This window comes from Pteropus alecto, unplaced genomic scaffold (genome assembly GCF_000325575.1).
Source record: "Pteropus alecto unplaced genomic scaffold, ASM32557v1 scaffold97, whole genome shotgun sequence".
Taxonomy (NCBI): Eukaryota; Metazoa; Chordata; class Mammalia; order Chiroptera; family Pteropodidae; genus Pteropus; species Pteropus alecto.
This window is the reverse complement of record NW_006439713.1, coordinates 5,002,126-5,022,679: the sequence shown is the minus strand read 5'-3', so window position 1 is coordinate 5,022,679 and position 20,554 is coordinate 5,002,126. Positions and strand designations below refer to the sequence as shown.

The window sequence follows — 20,554 nt, the reverse complement described above, 5'->3', positions numbered from 1 at the left end:
GGGCAGAGAAGAAGACCACAAAAAACTAAATTAACAAAGGTTCCTTTTCACACCTGAAAATCTAAAAGTGCTTTGAATAAAAGTTGTTTTAAGGGCCAAAAAAAAGTAAATTACCAAGAGAATTTCAGATGGCTTTTAGTACTATGAGATAATGTTATAAATAGTGACCGGGAGTGGGGCAGGGGCCACTTTAGCTGTTATAGGACGTGTCCCAAAGAAAGATAAGGGGCAGGTGTGCAAAGACCTGGGAAGGCACTGCCCGGATGGCATGGCAAGTCCTTGAGGTGGCAGTGGGCTCAGACCTGAAGACGGATGTGGCGAGAGCTTCGTGACCAGTTGAAGATGTCAGGGAGGGCCGCGGGGGTCGGCGGTTGGCAGGTTCGATACAGAGCATGGCTACGAGTGTGGATTTCACCCCATTTGCTGCAGGAGGCCATGAAAGTGTGTAGAGCAGTGACAGTGTCTTCTTCCGTCTGTAGGAAACATCACCTTGGCTGCCATGAGCTATGTGGGCTGTACTGAATGAGAACAGAAACTGGAAATCCAGTTAAAAGGATTTCACAGTGCTTCAGGCAAGAGAGGATGTTGGCTTGGAGGCCAGGGGCAGTAGGGAAAAGTGGACTGACTGAAATGCAGAGTCAACAGAACTTGCTGATGGATTTGGATGTGGTGGTTAAAAAAAGGGCAATCGGCTTAAGCAATTTATTAAAGTGGAGATGGATTTGGATGTGGTGGTTAAAAAAAGGGCAATCAGGGATGACTTAGGTTTTTGGCTTAAGCAATTTATTAAAGTGGAACAGGCCGAAGCAAGAACATTTTGGACAGTGCATTTGAGCTTGGTTTTGCATGATTAAATCTGAGTTGTCTGGAAAAGAACAGGAGCCAGAAAAAAACAATTAAATGTTCACTGGGCTAGAAGAAAAACCGAGAACACAGAGTCCTGCAAACTAAGAGACTGGAGTGGTTCAAGAAGGAGGGAGGAGGAGCACAGTGGAGTAGAATCACATTAGGACAGAGACCCACTGTCCTTATCTGACAGCGCAGAAGCCATTGGGAGTGGGCGGCTTGGATCATCAGTAGATTGGAGTAGGTGGAGGAGAGGGTGGCAGAGGAAGAGGAGACAGTGCATGCAGATAACTCTTTGAAGCTTAGTGGTCAGTAGGGCAGTAACTAAGTGGAACTAAGGACCAAAGAATGTCTTTGACTGGTTTTGGACTTATTTTTAATAGCTGTGGTGTGTCAGAGCTTGGCCGCGTGGTGATTAAACTGCAGCAGACCAGACGTTCACACCAGAGGGAGAGAGGATCATTAGAGAGCGAAGCCCTTGATGGCCATGGGGCTGGGACTGCTATCACGAGTAGAAGCACTGTTCTTTGCTCGGAGCTGGGGATGCCTGTCCTACAATAGGAGACAAGGCAGAGGACACAGAGGTTAATGACTCATAGTGGCCAGACCGAGGGGGTTCCCATTTGATTGCACTGATTTTGTCAATGAAATATGCAGAGGTTACTAGTTGAGAAGGGAGGGGCAGTGTGAGCAAGCCTCCACCGCTAAGGAATGTGCGGTGGGATTATCTGGTAGCATCCGGTGTCTGCAGGGTTCATGATCATGAAATAAAGCGGGATCAGTTTCCCAGTGGTTTGGTTTTCTCCAGGGCATTTAGCTACACAGACCTACGTAGGCAGGTCACGGGGTTTAGCCAGCGTTGATTTCTCTAGGTAAGAACTTCAGAGGAAGAGAGAAGCAAGAGTTCAGGGTGTTTGCAAGGTCGCGGATAGACCACGGCAAGTAGGTGGTGGGGAGCGGGGAGCGAAGTGATGGGTAGTGAAGGTGGTGGGCTCCAGGGATTGGGGGCCCGCACAGGGATTCCGGAAATTGCCAGAGCGGGATTCCAGGAGTTGTGAGCAGGAAGGATGAGCTGTGTCAGACCAGGATGCTGGAAATGGAGGTTTTGGAAATTGCTGAGGCCAACTGAGTGGTGGTGGCAGTGGATGGCTGAGCTGGAGCCGAGTAAACGATTATTGGAAGAGAAAGGGTCGGGGGCTCAGAGGCTGGGACGTTCGATGGATCACCCAAGGGGACACTGAGGTTCCAAGAGTTATGACGAGAATAGAAATGAGAGGAAAGCAGAGTCAGGGCTAATGTATTTGATGAAAACGTCCAGATCGTTAGTTGCTGATACTGCATAGAAATGAGAGGAAAGCAGAGTCAGGGCTAATGTCGATGAAAACTTCCAGATCGTTAGTTGCTGATACTGTGCATGTTAACAGAGAACACCACCTAGGTTATATTTATATACCGTCAGCATGAAAGGTGGGAGATCGTGACGCACGTCAGTGAGGGCAGTAAATGGTGACGTATCCATCAGGAGTAACACACAGATGGCTCTCTTGTTAGCAGATGCTGCCGCCGCCGCCACCTCGACGATGGTGTCCGCGTCTGCCCCTTCCGTGTACAGCGTGCAAGCCCTGTCTCTCCTGGCAGAGGTAAGCCACGCCTGGCTCATCGTCCCACGGAAGTGGGGGCCATCCAGGGACATCCCGGCCGCGGGCCGCACCTGGAGCTTGCTTGTTGGGTTACATGGAACTTCAGGACCACATTTCTCACTGTCGCTTGCTTCAGAAGATTGCTGTTTTTTTTCGGTCCCGTTCTTTTAGGTTCTGGCGTCTCTCCTGGACATGGTGTATCGAAGCGACGAGAAGGAGAAAGCTGTGCCGCTGATCTCCCGTTTGCTCTATTACGTTTTCCCGTACTTACGCAATCACAGGTAACGTTGCCTCTGTGGGACGCACCCACACGCAAGAAAGTAGGTCACGGGAGGTGCGTCACGTGGTTTTCCTTGGGCAGTCTCTGACCTTGACCCTGTCCTCCTCCCACCCCCGCTTAGCGCCTACAACGCGCCCAGCTTCCGGGCTGGCGCTCAGCTGCTGAGCTCCCTGAGCGGGTATGCCTACACGAAACGAGCGTGGAAGAAGGAAGTCCTGGAATTATTCTTGGACCCTGCGTTCTTTCAGATGGACGCTTCGTGTGCGCAGTAAGATACGCCGTCCCGGTAAAACGCGCCCTGACCTTCACGTGGAAAAAGGGTTTCGTCTTAACTCGGTTAATCCCCAAACCTGAAATGGGAGTAGAGTTAGCGTCAACCCGAGTCATAGGACGTCACTGTCATAGGCTTGCATGTTAACTCTGTCTTCCTGGGAAAGAATGTCAGTCTTGTAAAAATACGAAGGTGCTTTTTTATATCAAAAGAATTTCAATTAACGTTATTCCTAAAGAGCTCAGTACGGGCTTCCAGCGGAACTTGGTCTAGTGCGGCTTTATCTCGTCATCACAGAGTATTTGACCAGCACTAAGATGACAGAGCCCGCTGGGGACACTGCATCGTCCTTAGCCCACGTCTCAGCTTACACTCACGACTTTTTTGCTGAGACTTTGCAGCCAGCCAGGCACTGCGCTAGCAGCCGAGATCCATTGAGATCCAGCTGCAAAGCTGCGAGGTGAACTTTCGTGGAGGTCAACAGGACCTTCCCCTGGCCTGGCCGAACATGTCTTTATTTATGGCAGAGGTAGAGGATGGAGGCTGGTCAGTATTCTCGTGTGGCCTGAAGCTCTGCCCTGCCACCACGGAGCTCTGGGGCTTCCCCCGTACAATTCTGTTGCCCTTTTGGGGGAGCCCATCTGAAAGTTGTGGTTTTCATCTTCACTGCTCCCCACTTCTTTCCACCATCACAAATGCATGGTTATCATCCTGTATAAATGTAATTAAGGGCAACCCTTGGAAAAGCCAGAGTACCCTGGCAATTGATGTTTCTTTTACAGTAAGCTAGGAATTATTCATTATTCTCGATATTGCTCAATCTATTATTCATCCTCTGTGTTACGGTTATAAATGAAAAGCTTTTGCCTAGCTTTCCCTTACACAGAAACTATTTGTTCCACTAACTGCTTTTCAGAGAGTCATTTTTAATAGATACTAAAAGGGAGTGTCCTTGATACTTTTAATCATTGTCATCCTTTGCATACTTAATTAATTTTGCTTTTTTTATTATCCAGTTGGAAGTCCATTATTGACCATCTTCTGACTCATGAGAAAACAATGTTTAAAGATTTAATGAGTAAGTTCTGGTACTAGCACGTGGGTCACACTTTAAGGGACCGGCGCCGTCATCATCAGCTCTGGCCACGTGTTTCAGAACCCCGCTCAAACCCTTGTGGTGCCACCTAAGCTGCAGACTGTAATGTGACATGCACGATGTATCAGGACTAAACGAATGAGGCCTTCCAGTTCCAACATAGTGACGAGAATGCTTACCCACCTTCTCTAGTGCTCGGTAGTGGGGAGGTACTTTGGAAGGTCATGATAAGTTTACTATGATTTTAAGAGTGCATTACTGTACCTCAGATCCTCTTCTAATACCCTGTCGTTCAGTATCTTTAAAGGAATAAGTATTTTTACCAGTAAATATGCAGATAATAACCCCATGCCCTTACGTGGTCAAGATCACGGTTTTTCCCCAGGGACACAGGCATTCCAGCAGCGTGACTGCCCCGTGCCTTATCTCCAAGTGTCGTTTCCTCACTGAATGGAGCGTGTTTTCTGCGTTCGTTCTAGACATGCCGAGCAGCTCTCTCAAACTGTTCTCGAGCTTTGAGCAGAAAGCCATGCTGCTCAAGCGCCAGGCGTTCGCCGTCTTCAGTGGCGAACTGGATCAGTACCACCTTTACCTCCCTCTGATACAAGGTAAGACGGCCACCCCGCCCCCCGCCCACCCCCACAGGCCCCTGAACGGCTGCGGCAGAATGGCCGAGCGTTATAAACGAGCACTCAGCGGGGCCGATTGGGGAAGAACTGAGGAAATGCGATGGCAAATCTGAAACTTTTATTTTAAAAATCAGTTGTTATCATGCTATTAGTTTGTATTAGGTAATTTTTTAAACTCCGACAGTACTTTCTCAGCACTGCCTTCTGCCGGATTCCTCCTGCAGTCCTAACTCACTGAGGCCAGCGAAGGGCGAGATTTTGGAGACATACCTAATTTTTCCCTAACAGTTTTTTCTCTTCTTCATACTCACTTTGTTGTTTGTCTCCCTCAAAAATGAACTATTGTGGATATTGTACATGATTTTGAAGGTTTGTTTTTTTTTTTCCGCCTCATAAAATGTTGATTTGGCAAAGTGGACATTGTTTTAATTCACTGTCCTCCAAGATATGAAACAGTGCTCAAACAGGAATGTGTTTTTCCTTAAGACTCATAGCCTACATGGAATCAAATAAAATTCATACAGTTCTTAAAGGATTTTTTGTTTACTATTATGAAGCTAGTGTAACAAACAGTTTTACAAATATTAGAATTATGGTGCAAGTCCTTTTTTGGGGAGTCAGGTTTATTAAGGTGTAATTTACGTACAGTAAAAGTCACCCTTAGGTCACACAGTTTTATGAATTTTTGTAAACACACAGAGTCACGTAACTGTAGAGTCAGGACACAGAACATTTCCATCACCCCAGAACGCTCCCTCGTGCCCCTAGAAGGGCCCCTGGCAACCACGAAACTGCTTCCTGTTCAGGTGGTCTCGTCTCTTCCAGAATGCCGTATCAATGTAATTAGATGGTGTATGGCCTCTTTGATTTGGCATAATGTATGAGAGAGTCATCCATTCTATGGTATATTCATCAGTAGCCAGTTCTTCTTATTTCTAAATAATATTCTATCCTGTGATTTACCAGTTCACCAGTGGAAGGGCACTCGGGTTGTTTCCAGGTAGAATTATGAAATAAATCTCTTACTGTGCTCTTAACATTTTTTTTTTTTTTAAATATCTGTCAGTTCACAAAGCCTGTGCTGTTCTTAAGGTCATCACGATTCTTGATGCTAATTGTCAGCCCGCTTCCCCACTTGATTAACTACTGACAGATCTTAATGGTTTTATTTCAGAACACTTAACAACTTTCACAGTTATATAAAATGATATTTTATATATGCAATAAAGTAACCTTTATACTTCAACTGACATAATTTCAACATGTAGAACAAGTTTTCACACCATAATGTCTTGAACACTTTGGACATATGAAAGCGAACGTTCAGATATTGACAGATCCTTTCTTGAATCCTGATAGGAGGCTGATCTGATCAGCTGGTGACAAGGAATTTCATTCAGTAAGGGTGCTGGCAGCCCTCCAGCACTCCTGCTGAGAGCTGAACTTTGCTGCATTCCTGAAAGTCCGCAGGAGAGAGAGCAGGGTCACGTTTGCTGTAGTCGGCACGCAGCGTCTGGGGCGGCGCTTTAAGCACCGGGCCCCTGGACAGCGACCCGAAGGTGCAGCGTCAAATCCACGCTCTCAGCAGAGGCAAGAGGAGAGCGGAAAGGGAGCGTGCCGGGCAGCGGCCTGGCCATCCTTCCAGTGCCTTTTCACTCTGAGCAAATACCTGTTCCTTCTCTGCCCCACCTCCCAGCGCACACTCCCCAGTTTACAACTTGAGGTGAGGCCCAGAATGCTGAAGAGACCATATGAGGTTTATAGAACAAGAAAGAGCAGACAAGAGCCCTTCTCAGACAGTGACGTGGAGAAGCTGACCGTGGCAGGATTTAAACATCCGGCAATTCTGAGAAATCCTGCCTCTGACAGAGAGAGAGAAGCAGGGGCAGCATGATATATACGTTATACATTGTGTTTATACACGTAACAACGTGTATTTGAATATCTGCGTGTGTGTAATGCTGACAAATAGGAGGTGTGGGCTCTGAGGGAGGAAGTCCTCCAAATAAATGCTCTCCACCAAGTGTTGTATTTCTAAAAATACTACACAGCTAAAAAAACTTGACTCCCTTTCATATTTTATGAACTGACCATTTACGAAGCAGTTCCCTGTATATTGTCATTGTCCCCAGGACTGTTGACAGGCCCAGCCTCCATGAGGTCCTGGGGGATAGGATTCGGAGCGTCCTCTGACAGAGTCTTGGGCGCCTGACTGGTCCCCGTGCAGCAGTGATGCCCAAGTCAAGGGAGTGGATGCATCCAGAAGCTTCACAGTTGTGACCATGATAAATGGTATAGGCCTAATGAAAAGAGGCCGGAATAGGGAATTTCTGATGTTTCCCCCCAGGAGCTGCTCTGAGGTCCTTTCCTCCTGATCCATAACACCAGCCAGGAGCTCTGAATGGGGTGGTGTGCATGGGCTGGGGTACCAGTGGCTCCAAAAACTTTACAGTGATTGCAAAAGAAGCGATAAGCAAGCCCAAAGCAATTATTTTAAAAAAGAAAAAGGGCAAAATGCCGTTTGTCTAAAATGAGGAGGAGGACAGGCATCACGCCCCACTGAGGCCCCTGACCAGGCCTCAGAAAGATCTAGAGACAACACTGTTCCCTTGAAGCCACTGCGTCTGGCTGCCCAGGCCACAGGAGAACTTCCTGTGGCTGAGCTGTTCTCACACCAGGGGACTGGCGCTCAGAGATTAGCACCTGCCTGAAGTGGCCACTACCTGGCAAGACCCGGGCTGACACCTGGACCCTCCGGCTCCCAGCAGCGGGCCTGGTCTGCAGGAGGGGCCCTGTGCAGTGCGTGGAGTCGAGTCTGCTCCTGTTCATGGATGGGAGGCAGCACAGCGGGGTCAGACGCGGTTACACCACAGCCTGGAACGGTGTGCGAGGGTTCTGGCCCGGGCTTTCTCCAGCCCTCTGCTCACAAGGACTCCTTAAGTGTGCAAGGTTCATCACTCCACCACAAAAGGAATATTAGAGATTGAAGAAAATTAGGGATTCTAAAATAGACCATCTTGCCTGAAGAAGAATCTCATGACTTTAGCTTTTATTTGGAGCACCAACATGCAATATGCCCTATGTGTACGAACCATTTTTTCAAAAATACTTTCCAATTTGAAATACATTAACTCACAAGGAGTTGTACAAATGGTACCGAGTGCTCCTGTGTGCCGTCTGTCCAACTTCCCTGTGGCGACATCTCACATAAGCATGACCCATTTTCAAAAGGGGAACGATGTGGAGCCATCACCAGGCTCAGCTGGAGACTTCGGATTTCACCAGCTTCTACATGCACCCTAGTGTGTGCCTGTGTGTGTGTGGTCATATGACAGTGTCACACAAATTCCTGTAGTCAGCACCACAGCCAGGATATAGAACTCTCATCACCACGAAGCGGCTCTGTCCTGTCACCACCTTTGTGGTCACACCGTCCACCCAGTCCCAACCCAGGATATAGAACTCTCATCACCACGAAGCGGCTCCCTCCTGTCACCACCACCTTTGTGGTCACACCATCCACCCAGTCCCAATCCCTGTCAATCACTGATCTGTCCTCTACTTCAATTTTGTCACTTTGAGAATGTTCAATAAATAGAATCATACAGTATATAACCTTTTGAGATTAGCTTTTTGCACTGAGTATAATGCCTTTGAGTCCATCCAAAGGCAAGTAAGGGGGTCATCCCTGGGTGTATCAAGAGTTTGGTCCTTTTTAATGGGTAATTAATGTTCCATTTTATGGATGTACCACATTTCATTTATCCATTTACCTGATGGACACTTGGGTTGTTTCCAGTTTTTGGTAATTACCAAGCCTCTATGACAAACATTTATTTATAGGTTTTTGTGTGGACATAGTTGTCATTTTTCTAGGATGAACACACAGGAGTGTGATTACTGGGTCCTAAAGTACATGTATGTTTAACTTTATAAGAAACTGCCAAACTATTTTCTAGACTGGGTGTACCATTTTGCATTCTACTTAAACAGTAATTCAAATGTCATTGTCCTTTCTATGTCTATAGGAGCTGTAGACGTATCCTTGCTTTCATTCATTATTCGTGACTTCTCTCTGTTACAGCAATTTGTTACATTCCTAAGAAACCTTAAATTATGGGGGAGGGGAATCATATTCTACGATTATTTCAGTAGAGAAGTGGGGAAGACTTTGGGGCTATAGTGTTTAACACAAACCTTTTTTTTTCCCCCCTGCAAGATTCAAGTTCTGGTCATGGGTGTCAAATCTAAACTTTTTTGAATAAATCTGTTTTATTCACTCATTTTACTTCCCACTTCTCACCACCAAAATACGGTGTCATCTCCAACCAACCTGCGTGTGTGACCCTCTAGTTCCGTCACTTACCAAGGACTGTCTTTGGTTTCCGTGTCTCATATTCCAAATTCTTAGCAAAAATGTATTGATCATCGAATAGGTTTCTGGCTTGAGGCAGAAGTTCATGCCTCTTTATGCAGCTGTGGCTGGGAAGTAAGAGCCATCGATGCACTTCCTTTAGCAAAGGCCACAAACAAATAGGAGGGCTGGCGGTAGGCTAGGCACAGAAACGGTCTCCTCACACCCATTTCTTGTATGGGGTTGTGGTTCAAATGGCAAAGCAATTACAATTTTTTTTGTCTAATGAGAAATCTCAAACTGCATATTTGTGTGACGTCTTTAAAATTTTCTTTCCTTAGAACGCCTGACAGACAATCTCAGAGTTGGACAGACATCCATAGTTGCTGCTCAGATGTTTCTTTTTTTCAGAGTTTTGCTGCTAAGAATATCTCCCCAACATTTGACTTCATTGTGGCCAATAATGGTCTCTGAATTAGTAAGTACAAATATTTTACCCTGGAAAGCGAAGTTGGAACTTTTAAAAATGCCTTTTCAGCAATAATATGCTACTTCACATAAAGTCATGCGGTGTTTAATGACGGGGAAATGCATCGTTGGCGTTCGTCGCCGTGCGGACATCATAGGGTGTGCTTACACAAACCTCGGATGGTACAGCCTACCTACCGCACACCTGGGCTAGATGGTGTATGGCCCATCGCTCCCAGGCAGCCCAGTTACGGCACAAAGCAACACGAGATTAAATCAGGCGCAAGAGAGAATGGCACAATCAGGAGACTCTGTAACCTGAGATGTTCTTTTTTTTTTTTTTAAGTCCCCCCCCGCCCCTCCCCTCAAGTTTTCCTGAGATATAATTGGCATAACAGGTTTTTATAGAAAAGAAGGGTGAGGCCAGGAAGCTATTAGCAGAGAAACCATTCCAGGACCTGGAGTGGGGAGAGTTTTATCATGTAAATGGCCTCTTGGGAAATGTTCAGGGCCCTTGAGACAGATTACTTCCTTGGTGTTGATCAGAAAATTCTAGCCTGGAAATTCCAATCTAAGATTGTTTTTGGTGACAGAAAGATATCTAACGATGAGAAGTGAGCACAGTGTAAATATACATATGCCCGTTTAAGTGTACAGCTAAAACTTACTGGATTTCATTAACCAGTGCCCCCATTAAGTTAATTAATTAATTAATTAATTAGTTACTGGATTTCGTTAACCAGTGTCCCCATTAAATAGATAGATAGATAGATAGATTGATTGATTGATTGAATTAAAAAATTATGTTTTTGAAAGCGGCTGAAACTGCAGTTAGTTCTGGTATCCAGTCTAGGTTTGGCGTCATGGGCTTTCGGTGTCATGATGCCATTTGGGCCTGCGGTTTTCTCTTTAACAGCAGGTTGTCTTTTTATTTCATTGATTGTGTCTTTTGCTTTATTGGCTTTTTTTTTTTTTTTTAAACAGGCATATAAATTTAAACATTGAGCTAGGTCGAATCTCTCTCAAATAGTAACGTGAGGTCATACTTTCTTTTTAAGATTCAGACATTTATACAGCTTGAAGAAGATCTGAAAGAGGACGATGAGCCGCTGAGGTAGGTAGTGCGAGGACCTGTCTACGTAGACGTGGAGGTTAGTGGACATCGCTTTATGACGTAGGGTTATCGAACGCTAAATACTGGTTTGACGTTCTTGAAAGGGACCAGCTATTTTGATCATTTCTTAAAAGGAAAAACCTTCTCATGGACGTTGCATAGGCAAGTGGACTACAGCAGATGTGAATGAATTTGTAACGAGTTTCTTTGCAAATTTATAGAAACAGCAACAAAATCAAGAAAGCTTCCGTCGCTGATGGAAGTGGGCCCTTGACGGGAGAGATGGCCCCGAGCGAGCTCATCTTATACTTATCGGCCTGCAAATTCCTGGACACAGCACTTTCTTTCCCACCTGACAAGATGCCATTATTTCAGACGTGAGTCAGCTGAGACCGCGCGTCCCCTCTGAAGTGGAGGCATTTCTCATAAGCACTTTCACTTTTCTGAGAGGCCAGTGTGGGCAGTAGTGGTCAGTGAGCCTGCTCAGGACACCGGGTTTCAGACTACTTGCAACCTCTGTGGTTTCGTGAATTTGGCTCACCGTAGTATTTATGGGGGACTGGGAGGGTGGGCGCTGTGCGTGTGGTTTTTGTGACTGAATACTTATGAAACAGGAGTCACCCGCTGATGGTCCTCACTGCATCTGTGTAGATTTTTTTGTCCGTCTGTTTTTAATTAAATAAATTGAACACACCATCTCAATTCATTTTTCCCCTCTTGGTTTACATTTCCTGTAGGCTTAACACAGCTGCTCATATCTTTAATTTCATGCCTGTTCCCAGATACCCCTTCTCCATCCCATCCCACTAAAGAGAGTAGTCATGTAGAAATATTTGTGGTTAGAAAGTAGGTTCTCCTTAAATGCATATTACCAAGTGAAAGAAGTCAGTCTGAAATGGCTACATACTATATGATTCCAACTCTGTTACATTCTATGAAAAGCAAAACTATGAAGACGGTAAAAAGATCAGTGGCTGCCAGAGGTTAGGGGAGAGGGAGGCAGAGCACGAGGACTTCTAGGGCAGTGAAACGCCTCTGTGATACCATAGCGATGGTACACGTCACTGTAAATTACTGCAAACCCGTAGAATGTGCAACACCGAGCAAGAGTAAACCCTAAGGTAAACCGGTCTTTGGGTGATGATGACGTGTCCGTGTAGATTCATCAGTTATAACAAATGCACCGCTCTGGGGGGCGGGGATGCTGATAGTGGGAGAGGCTGTGCAGAAAGGGGCCAGGAGGTGTATGGGAACTGTTCTTTCTGTTCAGCTTTGCTGTGAAGCTAAAACGAGTCTTAAAAAAAAAGGCTTTTTTTTTTTTCTTTTTTTTAAGTGTATCCTGGTGAACATGAAGGAACATAGTGGCATTTTTCACACTAGGCAGAAAGTGGAGACAACCAGATGTCCATTTGTTGATGAATGGATAAGTAACGTGGCATAGCCACACAGTGACATATTCAGCAGTCAGTAGAAAGTACTGTGACATGCCACAGCATGGATGACTCTTGACAGCATTATGTTAAGTGAAAGAATCCAGTCACAAAGGACCACATGCTGTATGATTCTGTTCATGTGAAATGTCCAGAATAAGAAAATCTGTAGAAGCAGAAAATATATTAGTGGTTACCTAGATTAAGAGGGTGTAGGGAGTGGAATAGGGATAGGCGCAGTGATTCTTTTTAGGGTAATGAAAATAATCTAAAATTGATTATGGTGATAGATGTACAATTCTGTGAATATACTAAAAGCCATTGAATGGTACACTTTAAATGAGAATTGTATGGTATATGAATTATATCTCAATAAAACTGTTTAAAAATCTTTTTTAAGCGGGCTCTGAGCCAGCACGGCTGACCTTGACTTTTCTCCCTCCAGTTATAGGTGGGCATTTGTTCCAGAAGTGGACACAGAGGGCCCTGCCTTCCTGTCAGATCTAGAGGAGAATCACCAAGAATGCAAACCTCACACCGTTAGGATTCTAGAACTTCTGAAATTAAAATACGGGGTAAATGTTTTCCTTTTTAAAATTTATATTCATGAGAGAAGGGAGACAGGCTAAGCAGTAAGTGAAGTATTTCAATGTGCCACTTGATTTTAATGACTGAATAATTTCAAAATTTCTCTTATCTGTGTTAAAACAGCTGGTTATAAATCCCATCTTTCTCTTTATGTCACTTTCTCATCCCAGTTGCTAAGAGTAAACACAGTCACAGATAACACAATCATGTAGAAGCAGTTTGTTACTTAGAGGAAAGGCCTTTTGGAGGAATGGCGAGGCCTCTGGTGGGGGTAGGCTTTGGGTGAAATCCTGGCGAAAAATGTCAGTTGAAGACTTAGCATTTGAGTTTATGCTGTCATTAGAACTGATAACACATTTTCATAAAGAACCCATCTCTTAGGGCATGTCACCTGTATGTTCCTCACTTGTATCTCTCTTAGTAAAGTCATATCATTTTTTTTTTTTTGCAGGACATTAGTGTCTCTGACGAGATCACCATGAAGAGTGAATTCCCTCTCCTGCGCCAACATTCTGTTTCCAGCATTAGGCAGCTGCTGCCGTTCTTCAAGACTCTAAACTGTGCTTTTAAAACCCAAAACAAACTGCCCGCTGACACCCAAGGACCTCCGCTCTTAGAGTTTCCTGTCACAGACAGCCCACGGGTCTTGAAACGACTGGAAGAATGTGTTGAATATGACTTTTTGGAACATATGGAATGTTAACCTTGTAAGACAATTTGTTTAATCTATTTACTGATACGTCAGCAGAAACCAGGATATATTCTAAGCAAGAAGGAAGCCTTGCTTTTAAAAACAAGTCTATTTCAGTTTGTAGATTTCAGATAATTTTCTGTTGGGCAACAAAACACACCTCCCTAAATGCCTTGTAATATATTTGGATCTGATTATATGTTTCTTCCTCAATTTATGTAAAGAAAATAAAATTAATATATTACCTAACAGTGGCACCAAATTTATAATATGAAGTAAAAGTATGAAGAGTTGTTTTGTCAATGCAGATACATGGGTCTGTCTTGGTGAATTTCTTTAAAAATCTTGTTGAATATTATTTCTAACCTTTCACACATATGTCCTTTAAAACATTTACTTTGGTGTTACATTTTAAAACTAAAATGTATTATTTCTGAAAAGAGTTGCCCAGTACAATTGACTTTTCAGCCCTGCTGAGCGCTGGGAGAAGGTATCTCAGTGTCTTTAAACCTTGCGCATAAAGTCACGTGTCAGTGCTGGCCGGCTGCGTAAGAAATACCTCGTTTTCAAAACTCTCAACAGCTGTGACCTTGGTTGTGCACCACGCACGATGCACCTTGCCGGCAGTTTCCATCTCACGTGAGTCCGTCGGCACTGTCACAGAGCCGTTCATGCCCGAAAAGACTGTCAGGGAAACTCACGCCCGGGGCCTCCTCCCTCTTCCTCTCCCCTTTCTGGGACCTCTCTTCCACTTGGCAGACGTCGGTGTTCATTAAAGTAATCCCTTCCCAGGCACGGACTTCTCTAGCCCGGCGGCCCGTCACCCCACTCTCCTCCAGCCTTTCTGTCTTAGGCCACGTACCGTATTTAGAATCCAGGCTGGCCGCCCCTCGGCGGTGGTTCGCCTTCCAGACCTGCCCATCTCATGTCCCCTCTTCAGCCACCAGAGCATCACATGAAATCACTTCGCTGGCCAGATGATACTTGCTGTCCTAGTGAGTGCTCTCACATCTCCCCTCTGTAGACACAATGTCTTGGAATTTGACTAATATTATCAATTAAGGTTCTTCTAACATCCTGCTGTTCATTTGTTTGTGTGCAGTGCAGAAGCAATTTGCGTCATTAGCCCCAATACAGTATCCGGGGAGCAAAGAAGCACTTGGTTCCCTGAATAAAGGCTAAAATCAACATTTTAACCCATATTTGGATGAATAACCATACAATATCACTAGATATGTGGTTATTCATCCAAATATGTGTTAAAATTACATGGAAATCGTTTTTGTGTGTAGGGGATAGCTTTAAAAACATTTGCAAGTTTGGTCACTAAAATTTTAAATATTGAAGCATAGAATGATAAATTCTATTCTATCTACCTTATACTATGAGTTACCTATAATTCAGCTGTGAGGTGATAACCACGTGGCCATTGACAGTTAACATCAAGATGGGTATATGTGCTTATCTGTCAAAATTTACAACAAAACTAATGGCTTATTTATATCACCAGTAGCTATTATGCCGTGAAAGGTAGTTCTTAATATTTGTACTTAAACTTACAAATTTTGTTTTTTATATTTTTTCTATTCAGGATCTAAAACAACTTAATGGTCCTTGACAATATATGTAATTTAATCCTTATTAAATAGAAACTTTTGAGGACAGAGATTCAACAATACATCACCATATTTATATAGAACACAGAAGCCCTATACTTGATGTACATTAAATCTTTTTTCAGTGTGTACCACAGTAGTCGATGATACAGGCTCTGAAGTCACCTTGCCTAGGTGGGACACAACTTCCCCACATAATTAGCTTGGGCAAATACGTTGTGCCTCATTTTCTCACCTGTAAAACAAGACCGTCAATGGTAACTACCTCTAAGGGTTGTAGCAACTAATCATCCCTGCCCCCTCTGTGATCTATAGAAAGTTTTGATCACGCACTCATCAGTAAAAATGAAGTGTGTGCCCACCCCCAATGTCCATAAGCCTATGTGTTACGTTAATTTACCCGAGTACCAACATGCATTGTGTTTTATAAAAGGAAATGGAGATTTTTAAAGTATGAGGAAAAACGGAATTAGTGGTTCTGATCATTTTCTTCCTAACGGGGGCCCTTCTATACCCCACTTTGGAGACGACTGCTTTGACTCAGCTCCTCCCAGAGGGAGTTAGCCATGTGACCAGCCCAGGGACCAAAGGGCCACCGTGCTGAAGGCAAGCAGTATGTCAGAAGAGCTGGGGCTTGCGAAGGGCACCCACAGCAAACAACTGGAACAGACTGGCGTCCAGCAGCCGTTTCGAACGCACGGAGCTGCAGGCGGTGGTGGCGGGAGCACAGCCCCCATGTGATGTAAAGAGAACCCTACCACTGGAGTGCTCTCTTCAAGGGCCAGGCTTGGTGCTAAGTGTGTCACGTGCTTGATTTTCTTACCACCCCTTTAGGAAATCAGGGCTGTCGGCCTGTGCCACAAAGCCAGCAGAGCCAGGGACCAACACCCAAGTTGCACAGGAAACCCTAGAGACCGCTGCTGCTGTTCAGTGATGCGTGGAAGACAGCTTCTAGGACCACCCCACCCACTCGACTGCGGGCAATATCGGCTCATCCGAGGGCCACAGCACAGAACAGGTGGCTCTGGGCTCTCGAGGGGTGGCGAGTGTGTTTTAAAGGAAAACAAGCCCGATTTTCCAGTATTTGTATGTTACGCCCAGTTAAATTCAGAGTAGACAGATTTGTGGAAATCGCTGGTGAAGCCTGTACTTAAAAGTTTTGAACAACGACTGGAGACCAGACAGAATTCTGTGCCGTGGAAATTAAATGCTCTGATGTAAGATGATGCCTCCTACCAGGTGTCACTTGCAATTTCATGGGACACACAAACCAACAAACATGCAAAACCAACACCATCGAAGGGAGTGCAGACATGGACCAGCTAAGGAGTCCACCCATTCTACACTAAAGGGCAACTGGACCTTACGAGAATCACTATATTAGCATCTTACGTGTATGATCATGCTTGCATATTTTGTTAAATCATAATCATTCTATACCATGAACTCAATCATCTTCAATCAGACTTTGTGTTGTCTCTGAAGTTCAGAGTGAAGAGAACCCCTTCAAGCATTTCTTCAGGACGGTTATGAGAACTCTGCAGTTAGAACTCTGTCAGTTGCAGTTCAAATCCAGCAAAGCAATCACATGTAGCGGGGGTCCTCACACCTGGACGTGCACGAGAATCACTCGGAGAGCTTGCTAACTTGCAGAATGCCCAGCCTCTCTCCACAGGGTCTGAATCAGTAGACGAGGTGACATTCAGGAGTGTGGATGTGTAGTGAGTTATTTTTTATGCCAGTGCCTTTTGGGCCACTTTCAAAGAAACACTAGTTTTCCGAGCGATGCGTTCGCTAAGATGATGGTTCTTACAAAAACAGCGAGGAAACCAGCAAGGCAGAAGCTTATTTGGTTACTTCTCATTCTACACAGGTAGCTCTTCCCAAGCCATTCTCTGTCTAAATTGAATAAGCCCACCTTTAAACCAAGGGTGAAGAAAATGGACTATAAAATACTGTGAGTTTAGGAAAAAAGTATTGCAGTTCCTCAAAGAGTTAAAAATAGAATTACCATATGGTCTCGCAATGCCTAACAAGAACTGAAAGCAGACTCTTGAAGAGAAATCTGCCCACCCGTGCTTATGGCAGCATTATCCACAATAACCAAGAGGTGGGACTAACCCACATAGCCATCAACGGATGAAGGAGTAAATGAAACACGATGCAGACATAAATGGAATATTATTCAGCACTAAAAAAGAATGGGATTTCGATACACTACAACATGGATGAACCTTGAGGACATTATGCTAAGTGAAATAAGCCAGTCACAAAAGGACATATTTTATGATCCCACTTACATGAGGTCCTTGAATAGTCAAATTCATAGAAACAGAAAATAGAATGGTGGTTGCCAGGGACTTGTGGGTGGGGGGGATGGGAGTTCGTGTTTGTTAAATGGGTGCAGAGTTTCAGTTGGGGCTGATGAAAAGTTCTGGAGATGGTTGGTGGTGACGGTAACACAACGATGTGAATGTATTATCACTGAATTGTATACTCAAGAAAGGGTAAAAAAGTAAATTTTGTGTTCTGTATATATGACCACGATAAAATTTTAAAACAATAACAAAATACTGTGAGCATAAAGTGAGCGTAGGGAGACAGCTGGACTCTCCTCCTATCTGATGAACAAGCATCTGTCCCCTGTACAGTCAACCAGAAGCAGGAAGGAGGTGGAAAATTGAGGAACCTTCCCTTCAAGGTTTTGGTTCTAGGAAACAAGTCACTTAACATTTACCCTAATTTGAAATTGTAATATTGACTCTTGGGACCTGATGGGGGTTTCTAGCTTCCTTCCTGAAAGGCTCTCATGTGTCTCTTCTGCCTTCTCTAACCACTCATTGTTTCTTATCTCTTGCGTTTCTTACATACGATGTCCCATCTGCTTGATACTATTCTCTCCTCTCACCTGTCAAAGTCCTACTCAAGCCATTTGTTGGTTTATTTGACAAACATATGGGAGCCAGTCTTTGAGATCCAAACTCCTCAGTCTTGCATCTTTCTGCATTTCCTCAGGCACAGAGAGGCACTTGGTCACAGTGGCCCTCTTCAAACACCTAATAAGGTAATAACCCATCCCTGGCTACGAGGCAAGCACTTGTGTAAGAGTCAAAGCCTGTATCTTCAGTTCCTTCAATGTCTGGCAGATACAGGCAGCCAGTAAATAACTAAATGAAGAGCATAAAGGTTGATTTATCTGCCTAAGGGTATTCTGGAAGGAAAAAGAAAGGGTAATAAACCAAATTTTGAATGAATTACTTTGTGGAATTAGACAGGTAGGGGTTCAAAGAACAGTGGGTGTTCTGCCCCAAATTTGGACTCTCCATCCATCTAATAATCACCTTCCTGAGGCTCATGCTATTTCACTGAAGCATCTGTGAGGACAGCCCACTGTGTCTTCATTGGGGTAATCCTTAATTCTTACTGGACCTTTGACAACCAAACACTTCTATATGGAGAATGAACACTTGACTCTTTGCACCATACTGCCTAGGGAGCTCTTTGCCTGATAATAAAGATACTATGGTAACTAACAAGCATTTGACTGTATATTGTTCCACGTTTCTCTTCCAATGATTTTCTGTTTGCTCTGAATCTAAGCCAGGTTAACAATCTAAATTCTTTCAGGAAACAGGCACGTCCTTTCATATGATTTGGAGGGATGGAGCTTGTGGCCAACTGATGAGTACAAAAAGCGATCAAATTCAATAAAAAATTAATATGCAAACATCAATAGTTTTTGACATCAATCTTTTTACATATATAAATGACCAGTTAAGAGATAGATAAATAACAATAATAATAAAATAATAACAATAATAAAATATGTACTAAAAAAACTTTATATGAGCTCGTTGAAGAAAACACTACCAAAGGAGTAAAGACATAGAGCTCAAAGAAACGTTTATTAGGTCTTAAAGAGTAAAATTTAACATCATAAGTTGTAAATTCTAAGTTAATCTACAAGTTTAATGCTATCTTCCAAAAAACAACCTGGATTTTTTTGAACCAGATAAACTCATTCTAAAATTTACAAGGGAAAAAAAGGCAAAAATCAGAAATTTTTTGAAAAAGTAATGATGAGAACTAACCTGAGCAGAACTAACATATTATAAAAGCTGAAATAATTGGTACCAGTGTGGGAATGGACAGGAGGTCAATAAAACAAAGTCTATCAGTGGACACAAAGGCACAAATTTATTATAGGATAGAAGTGGGGGGGAGGGGAAGTGGTTTATTCAACAAACATTGTTGGGATAATGGGGTTAACGAACAGGGGAAAAAATTGGGTTCACATGTCACATCTTTTACCAAAATAAATTCCAAACAGATCAGAGATTAAAACCATGAAGAAGCCCTGAAAATACTAGAAGAAAACAAGAGAAGATATTTCTATAAGCCAAGAATAAAAATGATCTTACTTCGAGGGGCAGAAATTTCAGAAGCCGTAAGAGAAAGTTCTGCAATTTTGACTATGTTTTCATTTATAATTTTTGCATAACAAAAATCATCATAAGCAAAGTAAAATAGCAAGTTTCTATCAAAACTATGAATAGATGTATTTTCTGACTCAACAATTCTACTTTCAGTAATTTACCTGATATAAATATATATGTGCAAAATGACTTATACAAGTTATTCATTGTAGTAGTACTGATAACAGCAAAAGCTGGAGACATCTTGTGTCGACATCTTGTGTCCATCAGTATAATGGAACATTATGAAGCTGCAAAACGATATGAGGAAGCTCTTTCTGTACAGCTATAAAAGGATCTCCAAGATGTATTGTTTAATGTAAGAGAAGATGTATAACTGTATAGGTTTGTGAAAGCATTCAGATTTTGTTAGGACCAGAGTCTCAAGGTCTGGGCGGTTCTCACTAATCTTAATGCTATTCTTGTTAAATGTTCAAATGTAGCACACCATCCTGCAGATGCCGCTATAACTGGGGGCATCTAAGCACAACCAGAGAAGTTTAGCAGACTGAAAAGAAGAAATCGACATGTAACTAACCAAGCAGAGTATATAAGAAATGGCTAAGCCTCCCTTAGAAGAGACAAGAGCTCTGCATGTGAACCCGCCTCCTTTACTTGCTGCAAGTAAATAAAACTACCTATCAACAACCACATCTTTTTTTTCCAGGAAGAATCAGATAGGAGCAACCAGGGTGTTATAAACCCTGATCAAGCAGAAATGATCATTATGAATCATGGGAATTCCAATCATCATGTTCTAATCTGCCCTCCAAAGGAGGAACAGGTTAGGATTATCTCACCTGATGATACGTCTCTTGAATAGAACACTCTAAGTGAACCCCCTGAGTTTGGTAACAATTTCACATTAATTTAGATCAGTTGGAGATTTTATCTGACCAATATTCTAACGCTTGTAAGGAATTACATAGCTTTCTGTCTGTCTTAGTCGGTTCAGGTTGCTATAATAGAAGTGCCATAGACTGGGTGGCTTAAATAAAAAACATTGATTTCTCACAGTTCTGGAAGCTGGGAAGTCCAAAACCAAAGCACTTTCCT

The 20,554-nt window shown here is 43.5% G+C and overlaps 1 protein-coding gene and 1 non-coding gene across 2 annotated transcripts in view; one reads left to right on the top strand and one right to left on the bottom strand.

Annotated features, from left to right (window-relative positions):
• Nucleotides 1–13,678, top strand: part of DOPEY2 (dopey family member 2) — a 79,425-nt gene extending 65,747 nt beyond the window's left edge. The window contains exons 28-37 of the mRNA XM_025050184.1: nt 2,401–2,486; nt 2,658–2,767; nt 2,888–3,034; nt 4,054–4,115; nt 4,613–4,741; nt 9,458–9,594; nt 10,643–10,698; nt 10,920–11,075; nt 12,574–12,703; nt 13,168–13,678. Coding sequence (XP_024905952.1) covers nt 2,401–2,486; nt 2,658–2,767; nt 2,888–3,034; nt 4,054–4,115; nt 4,613–4,741; nt 9,458–9,594; nt 10,643–10,698; nt 10,920–11,075; nt 12,574–12,703; nt 13,168–13,419 — 1,265 coding nt within the window. The 3' untranslated portion in view covers nt 13,420–13,678. The remainder of the gene's footprint in view (nt 1–2,400; nt 2,487–2,657; nt 2,768–2,887; nt 3,035–4,053; nt 4,116–4,612; nt 4,742–9,457; nt 9,595–10,642; nt 10,699–10,919; nt 11,076–12,573; nt 12,704–13,167) is intronic.
• A 6,492-nt stretch (nt 13,679–20,170) lies between these two features.
• LOC112483785 lies at nt 20,171–20,305 on the bottom strand. The gene has a single exon (XR_003047769.1). It is a non-coding gene; the product is annotated as a U8 small nucleolar RNA (small nucleolar RNA).
• Nucleotides 20,306–20,554: the final 249 nt, after the last annotated feature.